This window comes from Saccoglossus kowalevskii, chromosome 9 (genome assembly GCF_978046115.1).
Source record: "Saccoglossus kowalevskii chromosome 9, keSacKowa6.1, whole genome shotgun sequence".
In the NCBI taxonomy this organism is placed as follows: Eukaryota; Metazoa; Hemichordata; class Enteropneusta; family Harrimaniidae; genus Saccoglossus; species Saccoglossus kowalevskii.
The window spans coordinates 14,147,520-14,164,296 of record NC_140649.1 but is presented as its reverse complement, the minus strand read 5'-3'; the positions used below and the strand labels follow the sequence as shown (position 1 = coordinate 14,164,296).

The 16,777-nt window shown below is 34.8% G+C and overlaps 1 protein-coding gene across 1 annotated transcript; it reads left to right on the top strand.

The window, feature by feature from the left end:
• The first annotated feature begins 1,827 nt into the window (after window positions 1-1,827).
• LOC102806678 (uncharacterized) lies at window positions 1,828-6,224 on the top strand. The gene is made up of 5 exons (XM_085503950.1): window positions 1,828-1,900; window positions 4,695-4,837; window positions 5,286-5,490; window positions 5,621-5,749; window positions 5,989-6,224. The coding sequence occupies exons 1-5, from the start codon at window positions 1,828-1,830 to the stop codon at window positions 6,222-6,224; spliced, it is 786 nt and encodes a 261-aa protein (XP_085360076.1).
• Window positions 6,225-16,777: the final 10,553 nt, after the last annotated feature.

Below are 16,777 nucleotides of genomic sequence, written 5' to 3'. Positions count from 1 at the left end.
ATGTGTCTCTATAAATACATTGAAAAGTTTTTAAATCTTTAAATAATTGCAGTTGATAAACTGACCGCAGCGCACTTCCAGGGAATGGCCGTCCAGTATGCTGTTGTATTGGATATAATGCGCTGAGACGCTTAGTTGGCACGGCTGATGTGTTTTGTGTCAAAACTGTAATATGTCATGCGGTTCAACCGTTGCCATGGTAACATCACTTTGGTTTGGTATGTATCCTGTCACACTGTGTAACAGGCACGCTAAAGAAAGACGAAAATACAAAAAGTACATTTATAAATTGGTGTATATTAACCAATGATTTTGCACAAAATGTAGTAATTATTTGTTTATTTTACATTTCCTATTATATGCATACACGATGACCACACTGATCAATAGAATGAATGAAACGAGTTGAATCTATTGAAATCAACTTTGTAAAAAAATCAAAAATTAAACTTAAATCATGTTTAGGAAAATAATAATGTAATGTGAATTTCATTGTTATACAAAATGTTAGTTTAGATACATAGAATACTTATTCCAGTTTAAACACATTTCCGATTGAAAGTCTTGTGTGTATAATACAACCCAAATACATACATATATATATTTGCATGTGATTATTTGGGACTATGGTCTCTGCAATTCCCAATGTAGTACAATAAGCCTAACATTTCTAATAATTCTAAACATACGCCTTAGCTCCCATAAGTCATTTAAATTTAGTTCAACCAAATCCATGCTCACATACAAATCCAGTCACTATCACCCATCGTGCCACCTTTATCAGTAGATGCCAGAAGTGATCATGAGATCGTGAGTAAGAAATCAAATCGACTAATTGGCCCCCTTAAGCTTGTTCGCGATTCCATGGTCCAGTCCTGGTCACAGGTGACATTATATAAATATGCTACATTATTTTACTATTTTATAATCAATATAAAGTTAACGAATACCCAACTGTGTGTAAATTGGTTATTGTATTTAATTCGCATTAGGAATTGTTGGTTCGATACCCAGATACAACGTTGTGTGCAGTTTAAATGAAATTTCAGTCTGTCCTGCCTTAAAAAGAAATGGTATTAAATGATCGGATTTCGCCTAAACTTGCAATTACCACAAAAAAAGCCAGGAGAGACATCAGTCTCCATTGTATTGAACTGTAATTTGGCACAGGCATCAGTAATGTATCAACTCGGCACGTGAGGACAGCATCACGTATATTCTGCTTCCGTGCGTAGACCTCAGCCAATCGGTCATTAGCAACTTAGAACGTCTGACCGAGTTATCGCATTATTGAAACGTATAATACGTAAGTAAACAAATAAAACAGCTCAAACTACAAGCGTACGAATAAACACTCAACACGTGTTCGGATCGCCGACGTAAACCGTATTGATAAAATATGTTCAGGATGGATGTGGTTAACAAACTTCATTTTCTAAACAAACTTATTATTCAAAACCGACAAACCTGTGACTTTGTAGTCGTATAGCGGTGATCTCTATTGACTCAGAGATTGGTATACGTCACGCCATGTTTGTTTACCCTACGTCAAGTTAATATTTAGTTGGGCCCGTAACGATCGTGACGAGTGTTCGCAAATATACGATACGTACCACTCATAAGGTGTCATCGAAACGGTCCTATTCGATACCACGCAACAGATGTAAATTATTATCGATGAAAACGGATCGTACAAACCGTTAAAATACGTATAATTGTCAGTCTGTCATCTATACGAACTTGTTTGTTAGCGTTCAACGAAAAGGAATTATTACACGTGGAAGTTTTCAATAGATTCGCGATAGTGAAGTAGGATAAATCTAAAATATGACTTTAAACTGTGCATACCTGGGAACAGTATTACTTGTAGCAGCTCTTGGTTCAACTGGAGAAGCGACATGTGAGTATACAACCACATATTAATAAAAACAATTATTTTATGGTAGGAGCGTACCAGGCACAGAAAACGACCGAAGTTGAACTCTACAAGATGATTATGAGTCATTGTTGTTTGTGTATGCTCCTGGGACGTTGAGAAGTAAACATTGCTGGCTTGTATCTCTTATCAATGTTTGCGAAGAATGTTATTTGCATTGGTGCTAACACCAAACGGAGAATTTGTGGGAAATTTTACCCGCATAGCACCAAGAACAATAACACAACTAGTCCCACCCTCCCATATTGCTTGCTTCAGTTATTTTAATGAATTTCACGCTTAATGTGCCCATAATTGTATGTCTAATTTGAATTGCCAACGACTTCTCTGTGAGACTGATTCAATGTTTTTCTGTAACCTTTTTTAACCCTATGTCGATTATCATGTAACCAGACGCTAATATAGATATGTATGTAAACTACAGCAGTAAATTACAATCAACCGTATGACTGTGAAATGAACAAATGCGCATGCGCTAATGGAGTCAAATCATATCGGTGCTTTGCCAAGTTCGCCAATTAGATAGAAGCCTATTCATTAATTAAATACCCAAAATTTATCTATTTTGAAATTGTTTTGTTTTTATATCCAATATATTAAAGATGTTAACTTCAAAACAAGTTTGTTGTCATCGGCCAAGTGTCTGGGAAAACGATGGCTATATACATTGTTGAATGGCGGCCATTTTTTAATTTTCAAATTGTCAACACCCAAAAATGAGATACTTATGACCGACCTCTCAAACCTTTCACGTTTCAACCTATCGCGTCTGCAAAACATAAATTTCATTAATCTTACTGTCTGCTCTTTGTTGAAAATAAACAGACGATGTTTTGGAATAATTATATTCTGAAAATATAGGACTGTAACCTGCAACATGGCATAATGTTGTTTACTGTTGCCAGGAAACAATATATCCACACTTCATAATTTACCCCCCCCCAACAAATAAAAATGTCGGTGGTGATTTATCACCATTTTTCGCAAAGATTATGCGTAGGCTTTTACCTTGATTTACAGATGCCCGTGAACAAATGCAATTTTCATTCTAATACTTTTTCGACAACTGGGAGCTGACAAAATGCGTTTTTAACATTTTTGTTTTGCTATGTAAACCATATGATCCCCGGATGGCTGTGTGTACATATGTGCCATCATATATTACAATGATAATACAGTGATGGCAACAAGTACGGGAAAATGACGTTCAGCAATCTGTTGATACAATACTTGGGGCAAATGCTTTATATAATATTGCAAAATTCAAACGTTGATTTCACAAACGAGTTATATAACATAATCTTGGCGTGGCGCGGCATTTATATGGATGTAATGACAAATACGTTGAGATATTTGATTACCTAAATAATTAAAACATTGTAACCAGAACATTTTCCGAAATATCAATTCTAATTTCCATTTTAGTGAACGATATTCGATCTAGCTGCTTGCTTTGACGCAATAAATAGTATATTTGCCTTGGCTATATTTTAACTGAGACATTTGTTTATAACCAAAAAACTAATATTGGTTACGTTATTATGTCGCCACAGAATAACTATAAATAGGTCACCACGGCTTGTGTAAATAGCTGTGTCACCAACTACGTGTTAGGTGCATCCTCCTTGAGACAAGTTGATAAATCATTAACATAAATTAAACATACCTAATATTGACTCCCGCTATCCAAAAGATTACAATAATAATAAGTGACTGAAAATATCATAACAAACACACGGGGATCTATAATAAAATGTGTGTCTAGATATGGATCCTAATTGTTCAAACACAACTGAAATGGGTCAAAATTATTTATTTTTAATTACAACTGAAACCAAGTGCATGTTAATATCCATGTACAGTTTGATTACAATTAACCAAGTGATGTCAGAGAACACGACTCTGAAAAACAACATTCGGTAGAAAAAATGTTTCGTCACACGGCCATTTTGAATACTCAAAGTGTGTAACTGTTCACTTATGACCGAAATCTATGTCCACAAAGGTTCAAAAATGTTCGATTTTTGTGCATTTTTAATATCAAACCGGCCGCCATTCAACTTGAATCGAAGCTCCAATGAAATGCATGTGCAATACGATGTTTGAGTGTAACTGGTCGAAGCATGCCCGAGATATGCCAGCAGAACTGCATTTAGTAAAACAAATAGGATCAGTTTGCTTTTTCGAATATATATTAAACAAAAAATCAAAAACGTTCCGACGTTCGAACAATACATGAAACAATATGTGGCTCAATGTATCGAATGTACAAAAACGAATCATGGAAACTACACCAGCCATTTGGGGGGAGGGCTTGATCTTATCTATCAGTGAATTCATGAAGACTGTTGCTTACCAGATGTGTGCATCAGAATGAAACCAGATTGACAAGAACTAATTACTTCATTAGCATACATGTAATGGTATAACTACTAGTATGTGCGGCTCTTGAAATTAACATTCGGAAATGTATCAGACAGAGATTGAGTTTAGGATACTATTAGTCGACATGGTACGACTTGCAAAGTGTTGATATATATATATATATATATATATATATATATATATATATATATATATATATATATATATATATATATATATATATATAACGTCAGTAGTTACGAATATTTTTTAGACTAATTTCGAATTTCCTTATGCGACATTTCAGCTGTATATTCTGCCTTAGTTACACGTATTGTTGATTGGGTTGTAGCCCACTAATAATAATTAATTCATCATTTGTTTTCTCAAAAAGTGTACTTGGACGACCATTGTGGAGAAACTATCAGGGTCCATGGCGACCGAATGTACTCCCAATCCACTAAAAACTATGACAACAACATGGATTGCCTTGTGACCATACAGGCACCGTACGATTATCAGATAGTAACTATAGATGTAAGTATAAAACCTTGGTGTATATGTTTGCAAATTAAACCCAGTTCACTGATTACCTGATTGTCACAGCATTTTTACGACATTGAGTATGTAAAAAGTACTAAGATGATTGTGTGTCAGCATGGTTGTGAATCACTCTTTGATATTTGGACTCTAGAACTATCTATCAAAATTTCAAAAATCGAAATGACAAGCATTACCGCATTGCTATTATAAACCACGAACAGAATGAGAGCGCTATAACTAAGAACTCTTGAAATCTATAAACAATTTGCCAGCTGTTTATATAGTAAAGCAATAACAAAAACACAAACAAGTTTTGGCAGTGCTTCTTGAACGTGAATGGGTACACTTTGCATTTACACGTGCGAAGCAATATGTTTGAACACTACTCTAATAACCAAGTTACCTGTATGCAGCTAATAGTGTATTAATTTTATGATTACAGTTTTCGTGGGTTGACCTTTTTAATCGGGGTTGTTATGACTACATAGAGATATGTGACACTAATGGCACACTGTTGAATACGATTTGCGCCAACTGGGAACCCCGGGACATCTATTCATCTGGAAATTTTATATACATTCGGATGGTGACAGATGATTCCCGCGTAGATAGGGGGTTTAGTTTAGTCTTCACAGCCTTTCATTATGGTAAGTAAAGAACGACGTAGTAAGGACGACTTTAGCAGCTTTGAATTCTGTTATTAGCTGTATTATTGTTAATTATATTATATTGTTATTCATGCGAATCTATGTAATACAAATTATCAATTAATTTTAGATTACGATTTAGCATGCAACGACACGTACGAGTTCAAGTGTTCAGGAAATGATCGCTGTATTGACGACTCCTTAGTTTGCGACGATAAAAATAACTGCAATAACGCTTACGACGAAGACGACTGCTCAGGTCAGTATTTATTATTAATGTATCATGCAGTTTTTTATGTCCAAAACAGGAAGTAGTGGACAATACGTAGGACACCAACCATTGCAGACATATTCAATGCATACGAAGTGACGGAAGTGACGTAATATTCCAAGTTGTTAAAATAAAGGTGTACGTGAAATATATATATTAACTTACGTACGAGTAAAAGGTAACTAGAGTCCATTTTAGATATTGTCATTTCATATTTGTGCCAACAGAAATACGTGGCTGGCTTATCCTGCTCGTTGTATTTGCCTTAATTGGGATTGTTGCAGCGATTATATATGTTGTGTACTATAGTTGCACTCAAAAGAAAAAAGAAGAAAGCACCCTTCGTATATCTCCAGTAACCATCACAAGACCAGAAGCAGATTACAGTGTTGTGTATGAAGGTCAACAAAACATTGCCATGACGACGTATCCACATGCACCCCCGCCGTACTCCACCACGTAAAGACAACAATACGAATTATGTTGAACGTATTTCTTGATTACAGAAAATGACATAATTTGTTAGTATTATTTTTATCTATTCTATGCAACCTCTGAAAAGGTATGAGGCAATAAGATTTATTGATATCATTGTATCTACTAATATATCCAAATCATTAGAATATAATTTATTATAGGTAAATTTTTTTGTATAATATTATAGAGCCATTATTACGACATAAATTTCAACAATGTGATACAGTGTCTTTATTCCATTCATTACGAAAAATATGACTGATTATTGTGATTTCTATTCTGATTTTGTTAGATATGTCATCTAATCTCTTTGTACATTACTATGCTGCACGCAAGTTTTGAATGTATTGTATGTGAATCTATCCTTTTTTCAACTAAATCCTCAATTCAGCCTAATATGTTTAATTTGGTTGGTAAATATCCAATGAAGTACATAAACATATTATAAAATATCAATTTAATGCATCTTTTCAAGTAATAAAAGGACCTCCAGGGGATGTTGTGATACCTAGTTCATTTAGATGAGACTCGTGTATTGCAAAGTAATCGATGAGAATCTTTTTAAGGGGGTTGAGCCATTATGCGTAGATAGTTGTGTGGTAGTCGTGGGTTTTATTGTTCATGGATTCTAACCTAAATATTTTTTACAATTGATATTATAATAAAAATATGAAATGTTGGCGTATACTACTTTCTTTTTTTGATTGGCACTTGAAACACCAAGTAAAGTTTGTTCACACGGGTTGTCAATATCTATCTGGCTAATATCGTCTTATGAGTTCCCCTTAAAATACTACCATGGTAACAACTGGAATCAGTACCTGAATGATGACACAATGATTGAGCAAAACAAAACATATGATACATAATTATGCAATCTATCAGAAGTGACAAAAAACTGAATTAAAAGACACTTTCGGAATTAGCATTTGATATTTTTTTAAGAAAGCTTACTTACATTAATTGTAATTATTCTGTACTACATGTAGTTTTGGATAGCGTTCTTTAGCGTCACAAGTACATATTTATTCGTTTCTCTGATCTATTTAAGAATGAGACCAGTGTTCGTTGAAAGTTATATTCAAATCCATGTTTCTCATTGACAACCACATTTTACGACTTACATGTTACACATTTTCTGTCAGCATTAGTATTCTTGAAATTCTATTTTCACTTGAAAGGATTAAAGTTTCACTTAAACAAATATGAAGTAAGTGATGTATATTAAGTTAGAAAAATACCGTATTTCAGATTTCAGAATGTTTTTTTTTTCGAATTCATTGCAGAGATGTTATCCATTACGAATAATACGTGTAAGAAGCATGTGCATAAATCAGTTGAGGCAATTTCTTACTTATATAATTTTGAAATGAAATTTTGAATTAGAATTTACATGCCATTCTTTATATATTGTGTGTTCAAAGGACAATATAATACAACAAAATCACTGAATCAATGCTGGCCGAACGAGAACCACATACGAATGTTCCTGTAATAAAAAAAGTATCGTTTATACCAGGTAAGTAAATGTACGTATCCTACTGCCATATCTGCTTACCGACTGCAAAACAGTCGAGGAACTTACTTCGCCCGTGTTGTTAAGTCGAATATATATATTTATATATATATTAAATAAACATCCTATCTTTAGTTTATCTACGTTTACTTATATACCAACTTTTCGAATCCTTGTTTAATTATCATACCAAATGCTTAATTTAACTAAATATGAAATTACATACCCGGCATCGTGTTATTCAGCTCAATCGCCGAACACTCTGCAGACGCTGTCCCTAGTGCTGACACATCTGTATTTCAGTTGTGGGTGTCTGGGTGTCAGTGAAAGCGCCAGTGGATGTCCTTGTAGATAAAGTCAACAACTTGGTTGTTGTTTGACGATCAGTTGTGTGGAAATATGTTGAAAACAAAGTTTTAAATGTGCTCGGCTTCATTTGATTAGTTTTTTGAGATGTCACTTCTGGAACATCAGTACTTTGTGATGTTGTTTCGGAGAGAGTACTTTTTGATGCTATTGTTGCTGTTGTAGATGCATCCACACTAAGACTTTCAGTTGTGAGTTTCTGGGTCCCGCTGAATGCTCTAGAAGATACCAATGTAGAAAAAGCCAACATCTCTGTTGACCATCGGCCACTTGTGTAGTATTATGTGATGAAAAATTGATTTACTTAATAATATACTTCTTAATGCAGTTTTTTTTTCTAGACAGAGTGTGCCAAATGGCGGCCAAATTTCACGTTGATGTTGACCCTTTTGTGATTCACTTCCACCATAGCTTCGACAGTTCCCAAAACCATGGTTACACAGATCAATAAACGCGATTACCGAATAAAACGGTACACTATTTGAGGGACACAAACACGTGTCGTAGGTACTCACTCTCAACGAGGACTCGGCGGTCAGTTGGATCTATCGGTCAAGATTGACAAATACGGCTGCAGGTCCACATACCTTTCTGTAATACTCTGTGTAATGCTCGGTGTCATTTCATTGATCGTATATACACTCCTATGAGATGTCATTTCTGGAGTACAAGCACTTTTCAACGGTGTTTCGGATAAAGTAATTCGTAGAGGTGTTGACAGAGGAACGTTTGTATATTAGGTTATCATTTGACACACAGTTGAGAACAGCTTTGTACTTTGTGCATTCTGTGGTGTGTCCTATACGGGTTGATGGGGTTGCTGTAACGGTTGTTCACTCGTAAGTATGCGTCGGACTAGATATTCTAGTTGAGGGCAAAGCAGGACTGTCAATGAGGGTGTTATGTAGGATTGTTGTTAAAGTTAATAGCGTAATTTCGCTGCTACTGCTTGGTAACGGTGAATCCATTGAGCTTATACCGGACGTTGTCGTTGGAGTAATAGTCGTTGGTATGTGGGCACGTGTTGTACTGTGTGAAGGAATATTGTTGCTTCTGCAGCAGTAAAATCAATTGTTGGAATCGTAGCTGTGGCACTTGTCAAACCAGCACTAGACAGTGGCATATCCGATAGAGGTATATATGTCATTGTATGCAAGGTAGTAATGAACAGTGTTGTTTCAGGGAAACTCTGACTTGTTCATAATGGAGTTGTACCAGTATTATGCGTAGTGGAAGATCGTAGAGATATTCACTGTTGCGGTAGTAACCGTAGAATTGAAACCTGTAGAAAAAATTCAATAAAATATTAAATAATTGCAGCAGCACGGCAAACCTAACGTTTAAACATAACATTGTTAACATTATCGCAGTAATATGTATACCATATCTAGCCGTGGTTAGCTTAAAAATGAAACCCTAATACCCTCTGGCATATATAAGTGACTACCTGACCTCTTACGTTTTTGCTTTTAATTATTTTGTACACGTACCGGCTAAATCAATTGAATTGACTTTGCTGCCAAATATTACCCCCAATTGCTCAATCGATCCTAGTACAGATGCAACGCCAACGACTGCCATAAACTGCTGTAGTGTTGGTGGGCAATTATAACGCTAAAATCAGAGAAAGGGGTTGTTTGAGTAGCATTTTATAGAGCAAAACACAAGTTTTACATCTCCCCGTTGAAAAAAACAGACAACAAATTTGCTTATATTAAATCAGTAAGCCAAGCACACACTACAATCCTTTTGTAGTGACTGCAAGGATATAGCTTTGTCTGGATTGGCATTTAAAAAAAAACTATAACATATTTGCAGTGAATGGTTATCTTCAGTATTGGACTGATTGCTTTTCTGGTAACATCTGAAACTGGTAGATTCCAGAATCAATTTCAACACATTTATATTAAAAGCCGGCGTGCATCATATACTCACCGTGTTGGTCTTCGCTATTTTCAAAATCTTCCATCTTCAAAAAAAATATACATATATAATTTGCATTTTTGTGTATTGTGTAATGTCAATGTTTTAGTACCGTAGTTGTATCATTTTTGAACCTTTTCAACTCTAGATTCATTAATTGTCTGCTGTACGGAAGTCATTCGACAATTCGACAAATCAAAATGGTTTCAAGCACAGTTTATTATGATATAGACATAGATGAATATATTTTTGAAGAATACTCTTTATGTGTAAATAGCGCCCCCACTTAGCAGTTCGTTACTAGTATTCATACACGGTGGGTGGTTTACCGAGTACTTATTTGCTATGCGTGTTTTACATTCATTCGAGTGAGTACAGAAAACAGTTGTAGTAACGAGATTAGATGCTTGTGAGTTCTGCTAGAATATGTTTGAATGGCGATAGCATAATTTTGCTGCCTTCTTTGGTGATTTAACCATGGTTACAATTGTTGAGATGAGTGATTTTTTGCTTGGTTGTTGCGTCTTTGTGGCTTTAAATAATTTGCTCCAAATGGTGCTTTTAAAATATTATATGCGTTCTTTTTGTTACTGTTCTAGATTATAGTAACTTAATATAATGGATTCTAAAAACAACAATATTTACTAGGCATGGCACCAATTTGTCTTGGAAGTTTTTCACCAAAATAAGACCGTCTTCACTTTATAATAACTTGCATCACAGACATTCTGATACCTTTTTTTCAAGTCATCCATGTGTCGATGTGTGGTGGTTTGGATGGGAGGATATTTGTACAATGATTTTCAGCGATGAACGTACTGATTTTAAAACATTAGGAACACATATGTATTTGTTGTGAATATTTACTGATTTGATCAATTATATTTGAGAGCAACTATTACTGGTATTCGCGTTTTCAGCTAGGGTGGATATTTTAAAGTTATGGTGGGGTGTTGAATACGGCGCATTTCGTATTTTTTCGTTTGTTATGATGTGCATTTTCGTTACTTTTTATTTTTCAAATGTACACAAATGTATGATAATTAGAGCTTAAGTTTTACAACCCTTTTTTCGATTCGGCCACGTCCTTGTAGTTATTTTTGTTATTTTATTAAGACAACAGGCAAAAAAAACAAATTACAGGCTTGCTTAATAATGGGATACACTCTCTGTTGAAGAATATAATATATATTCTACCTTGTACATACAAAATTGATAAATTTCTTTTGAACTCGTTTAATTTTATTTACAAGAAATGTTTGTGAAGGATACCACACCTGAGAACAATACTCAAGGTTTCTCTTCACTAACGTTGAACACAAAGTTTTAATAAGATGGACGGATGGATCAAAAGATTTGCACGTGTGCTTTAGAAAAGCTAACATTTTAAACACTTTGTTTACACAAGTGTTTATATGATCTCTAAAATACAGTTAACTCGTTAATAAAACACCTAAATCGCGTATAGTCGTGGCTCTACTAACAACCTCGCGAATGTTATATATGTGTATATGCGTATTGCTAAAATATATTGTAACCAAATCACCCATACCGAACATATCTATGCACTTTAACTTAAAATAAACAAATGTAATTTAGTGTTTTATTGCGGCAATAGCTGTGACATTTAAATGAAACCACATAAAGCAGAAAGTTCGAAAGAGGCAGTAGCAACGCATTCACATTTTTTTTCTAAGGGTCAAGGGTAAGTTGTCATTTTGCACCGTAATTCCCAGGGCTGGCTTGACAATGCAACGTTTCATAAACTTATTTTGTTACTTCTAGCAGATTACGCAGACAGACTATACGTCAATGCTTCCCCATACAACGACAGAGATGAATCAGAGTGACCTATCCCGGGTACAGACGTCGATTGTTATGATCGATTCATTTTCGAGCGTCATCGTTCTATTGACGTACTGTAAAATTATGTTTCTATTTATTTATGACGGAGACAATATAAATGGTTTGTTATTTATACGTTTAATAACTATTATAGTTGAGGCTTCTTGAGGTTTGTATATTGAACTAATCTCTGACACAGAGCTCTTACATGGCTGACAGGGAATGATATAGCTAATTATCACATGCAAAACTCATATCATCACAGCCCTACTTCACATACTGACGAGGGTTTTTCATTGTACGTGTTGCCTGAATGTTTTCTTCCGACTCCGGAGTTATATTTTCGGAATTATTATTATTCAGTTCCTCGAAAAAAATCGCAGGAAATTTAAAAAAAAATATTCCGAAGAAATTGAACAAATGAATCACCGTAAAGCGTACGCAAGGCGGTCGCGTGAAATAGAACATGGCACCGTTAACGAAATTAGCATACGTGGCGAGCGCAATCATATATTTGTATTCGGTTTATTTCAACAACAGTTCTACTGTCGATACTCCACCGTTTCACATATGCATGTGTTGAAAATATACTCCCATGATACTTTCTTAGGTTGTAATTGGCATACACTCGTAATTACCGGGGCTCGGATTAATACAAGGCTCTGGCGGTAATCAAAATGACGTGGGTAAGTGTAAGCAATGTTGTTCAAACAACTGTACTTGACTTTATTATCGTTTGTCATTTAGAGTATAGTAAACGCCTATATAACAACAAACAATAGTTTTTATTCATTGACGACCACAGTTCATAACTACAACTTGAATGGCGTCCCTTGCACCTATTTACATCACTGAAGCGCCACCTATATCCAATTCACTCTCATCCACTGAGTGCGTGCCCAAAATCGATAGTTAAGAAAAAAAAAATTCTCACAAACAACAATGAAAACGCATTCTTTTAAGCCGATACTCCTCGACTGTTTGCACATGAGGTTGTTTCTAAATGCTGGTTCAATTTTTATTTATAGATTCATATTAAACCCAGTGTGCTTTGCAGTAAGCATATTAAGGCAGATATTGCTACATTTAGAAATAGGGACTAACTACATCGTTTATGTATCGATTAGATAATATATATTGTTTATCAGAAATTAAAGTAAATACGGAAAAGATGTGCAATAACAATATCTAGAAACGATTCATGTAAATCAAGGTCAACTATGAGGTTATATCATAAATATATGATTGCAAATTTCTAGCTTTATATAGTTTTTACAGTTGCCAACATTCTTCTTCAAAATATAATGAAATGAATGTGACGAATAGAAATTCTATTGGGTATTAATAACTATTATTTTTAGTGCTTACCGATTGACTGTTATGAACACCAGTTTTAGTGCAATTTTAGTAGGGCATTTTCCTTATTGAATAACTTTACTTATAATTAGATGGAACAATGCATTGCTAGCTGTTTTGTATATAGACTTGAGAATCCAAGGAGCTAGATCGGAGTATGTCGCCCTCTCGAGTCTATATTTAGAAATGCGGCTATTTATAGAAGTCAAAAACAGAAAGTTAGGGCGGATCACAGTGAATAAGTGCCCAAAGCTTTGCAGTGTTTGCGCATATTTGCCTACCTAAAGCAGTCAAGTGATTACCTAGCGATGTTTAAGTTGTGTTGATTGTCGGAATTTCACATATTATGGTGAGTAAGGCATATTGAACCATAATTTCTTATGAATTTTTGACAACATTTTGAAGTCACAGCTGTATACACGTGAGTCGTTCATGTCAATATATATGTGATGATATTGATGGCATTTCATGTATTAAGTGAAATATTTCATCTATTGTGCCAGTGTGGGAGTTTCTAGCCACGATGACTAAGATTTATAGTAATCTGTAAACAATAACTTGATTACATGAAGTGAAAACAGTGCTTATTTGTCTATCATATCTATGTATATTAAGTGTATCGTTCCTCAATGGTTTATGGAATTACAGTGTCATAGTTTGTGTTCGGACATTTGTTACATCTTTGTGAGGGCGCACTGACAACACATGACAATCCAACAAGGGAACACGCATAATCCACCAGGAAATAGAGAAATTGTTTGAGTTCTACAGCAGGCGAAAACTTCCCAACGTACATTTGAAGAACGTTGTTGCTGTAAGCAACGAAATAGAAGGCACTGTATGTAAATGAATAGAACGCGCTGCATGCAAATGAAGTGAACGCGCTAAGATTCGTAACGCGGGCACATACAGACCAATGCTAGTTTCTGCTGGCGAAACAAATGGAAATGCATCCACGTGATAAATAGGCACGGTACACATGTAAATGACTACACTCGTTTAATAAATACGATAGTACATGTCATTGATTGGATATCGTTTATAACATAACGCACGAGGGCGGTGCTATAGAACAAAACTAGCCAATATTTACTGACAAAAAGCGACACATTTCATACTACACCTTTAGACTTGCTTGCAGGCTGTTGTGATTCCGATGAAAAATATTTGAAAAATAAATATAAATTGCGTAAACGAGAGGTGAACGCGAAAGTCATGTGACCGCGAAGTACCAATGACTTTCGCGTTCACCCTCGTTTACGCAATTTATATTTATTTTTCAAGAATTTTTCATCGGAATCAGAACAGACTGCAAGCAAGTCTAACTACACCTCATGTATACGAATACAATTACAGTTTATTTCCCAAATTATCATTGCATACACTCATAGATTGTTATTGAAACTGGACATGATTCTACAAGAATATCAAAGTATACTAACTCCAACTAAACTAGTAAGACTTAACTTTTTAATCACGTCTATTGCACTAATATGATGAATAGTATCAATGTTATCTTTATTTATACTGAAGTACGTTATATCATGTTGAAAATACAATCCTGATGTGAAAATGCGTAGTAGATAATAACTATAACTATAGCTATAACGATATATAGTTATCTATGTATATAATGTTATTATTACCATTCTCGGATGGGTTTGTGAGTCAAACCTACAGAATATGTTACAAAGCGTAGATAGTACTAAGCAATTTACAAAGCGAAAGCCGATATGATCGCCGTGTCAGTTGCAGTTCGCATTGTTTATTTTCAATATGTGTCAAGGGACGTCGATTTTCTAGCATAACTACGCACCTTCACCCGATAACGTAAAGTCTGAGTGATAAATATTTGTCAGTGAGACAATATATGCATGATAACACGTCGTATTACCAATGCTTTTGGTATTTATTAGTATTCTCTGTGGCCAACATCCGGGTATTTTCATCTCGTCTTTGCTGTTTTCACCAACTCCTCGGCCGGTGTTCTACAGCATCTCATCTACAGCGCAGAGCCCGTAGAAATAGAATATAAATCTATTCGAACCTATTTCAAAACATTTTTCAATAACATTTCCGAAGTGAATTCTTATTTGTAAATATTTTCAAAATAGGTTTTTTTTTGAGCAGCAACATAGTTGCTCCGAATTTCATATTGGCGTCTGTGTGGGCGTTTTCTCACTCTAGCGAATGAGCCCAGATTCACAGTCCCACTTCTCTTACTGTCCGTTCAACCTTTTCGCTCAGGCCATTGTCCTTCTATACACAAAAGGTTACATATTAATATATGCGACAAAACACAAATCGCGATGGGGGCTAAAAAATCCTATAAAACTCATAAAATTTGTTATGTTAACTTCGTTATCATACTCCTGCTCGTACGTTAGCGGGAATTAGAGGCCGCATTTGGAGAGACTTTCGGCCCTAAAGTAGCTATTAGTTCACGTTAACATACCGGTAGAGGTAAAATAACTGTCAATTTAAGATAATTGATTGTTGAGACTAATAGTAAGTGTATTTTATTTTTTTTTTATAATTCAACCATTGATTTTTTTTAAATACTGCATGAGAAAAATGGTTCAAAAATACCAACTAGTGATGATTACCATTCCTCACTCACGTTTTTTGGGACTCGTCTTGCTGTCATTTACTTTCTACGCCACGTTAAGTCTCATTTATCTATGATTGAAGAAATACAGACATGATACAAACAACTGACAGCAGATACGCAATCATAAGGGTCACATCTCATCACATCTGCAGCTCAAGATGTTTAATACGTCTTTAAATCCGAACATAATCTGACGCCATCTCAACTTAAAACAGTGCATGTGCAGTCGTGAAAAAGTGTACAACATATACTTCAATTCAAGTCGCCATGACTGGGCGTGTTACGACGAGTGACGATGGTCAGAGTGTGTATAGTCGGTCAGTACGTGGCGGCCTTTATGTTTCTCCAAATACAAATTCCAAATACTGGAAACAAATGCGTTGATTTTATTACTGAATAAGACAAATAATCAATGAACTTTTTGCCATATAATGAAAGTTAATTTTCCAGCTATTGTCAAATATACATGAAATGAAAGAAAAGTAGAAATATTATATAAAATTAATTCTCGTACAAATTAATACATATTGCGGATATATATAATTGTTACACAGGTTCAATAAATCATTACATATCACATGTCTCCCTTTCTTATTTTAAATACCTTGATATATTGTTATTGGAATTTATGAAAGAGGGTTGAATTTATGTAAAATGTATCAATATATACAGACCGCAAGTCGCTGTAAATACTGCATACCAGTAGTAAATGAAGTCCATTTTCAACACAGTTCAGATTTCTTTCCATTTGACTTGATATGTTATTTCAATGACCGGACTCGATATAAATATTGCGTGCTGAGATTCTAAATTCAGTAAGAGCCTGTCTACACAAAGGAGTAACAACACACGTAAAATAATGTTCCAATGTGAAATACGATATACATGTATTTTGATAAACATTATATTAAGATAGTAGATC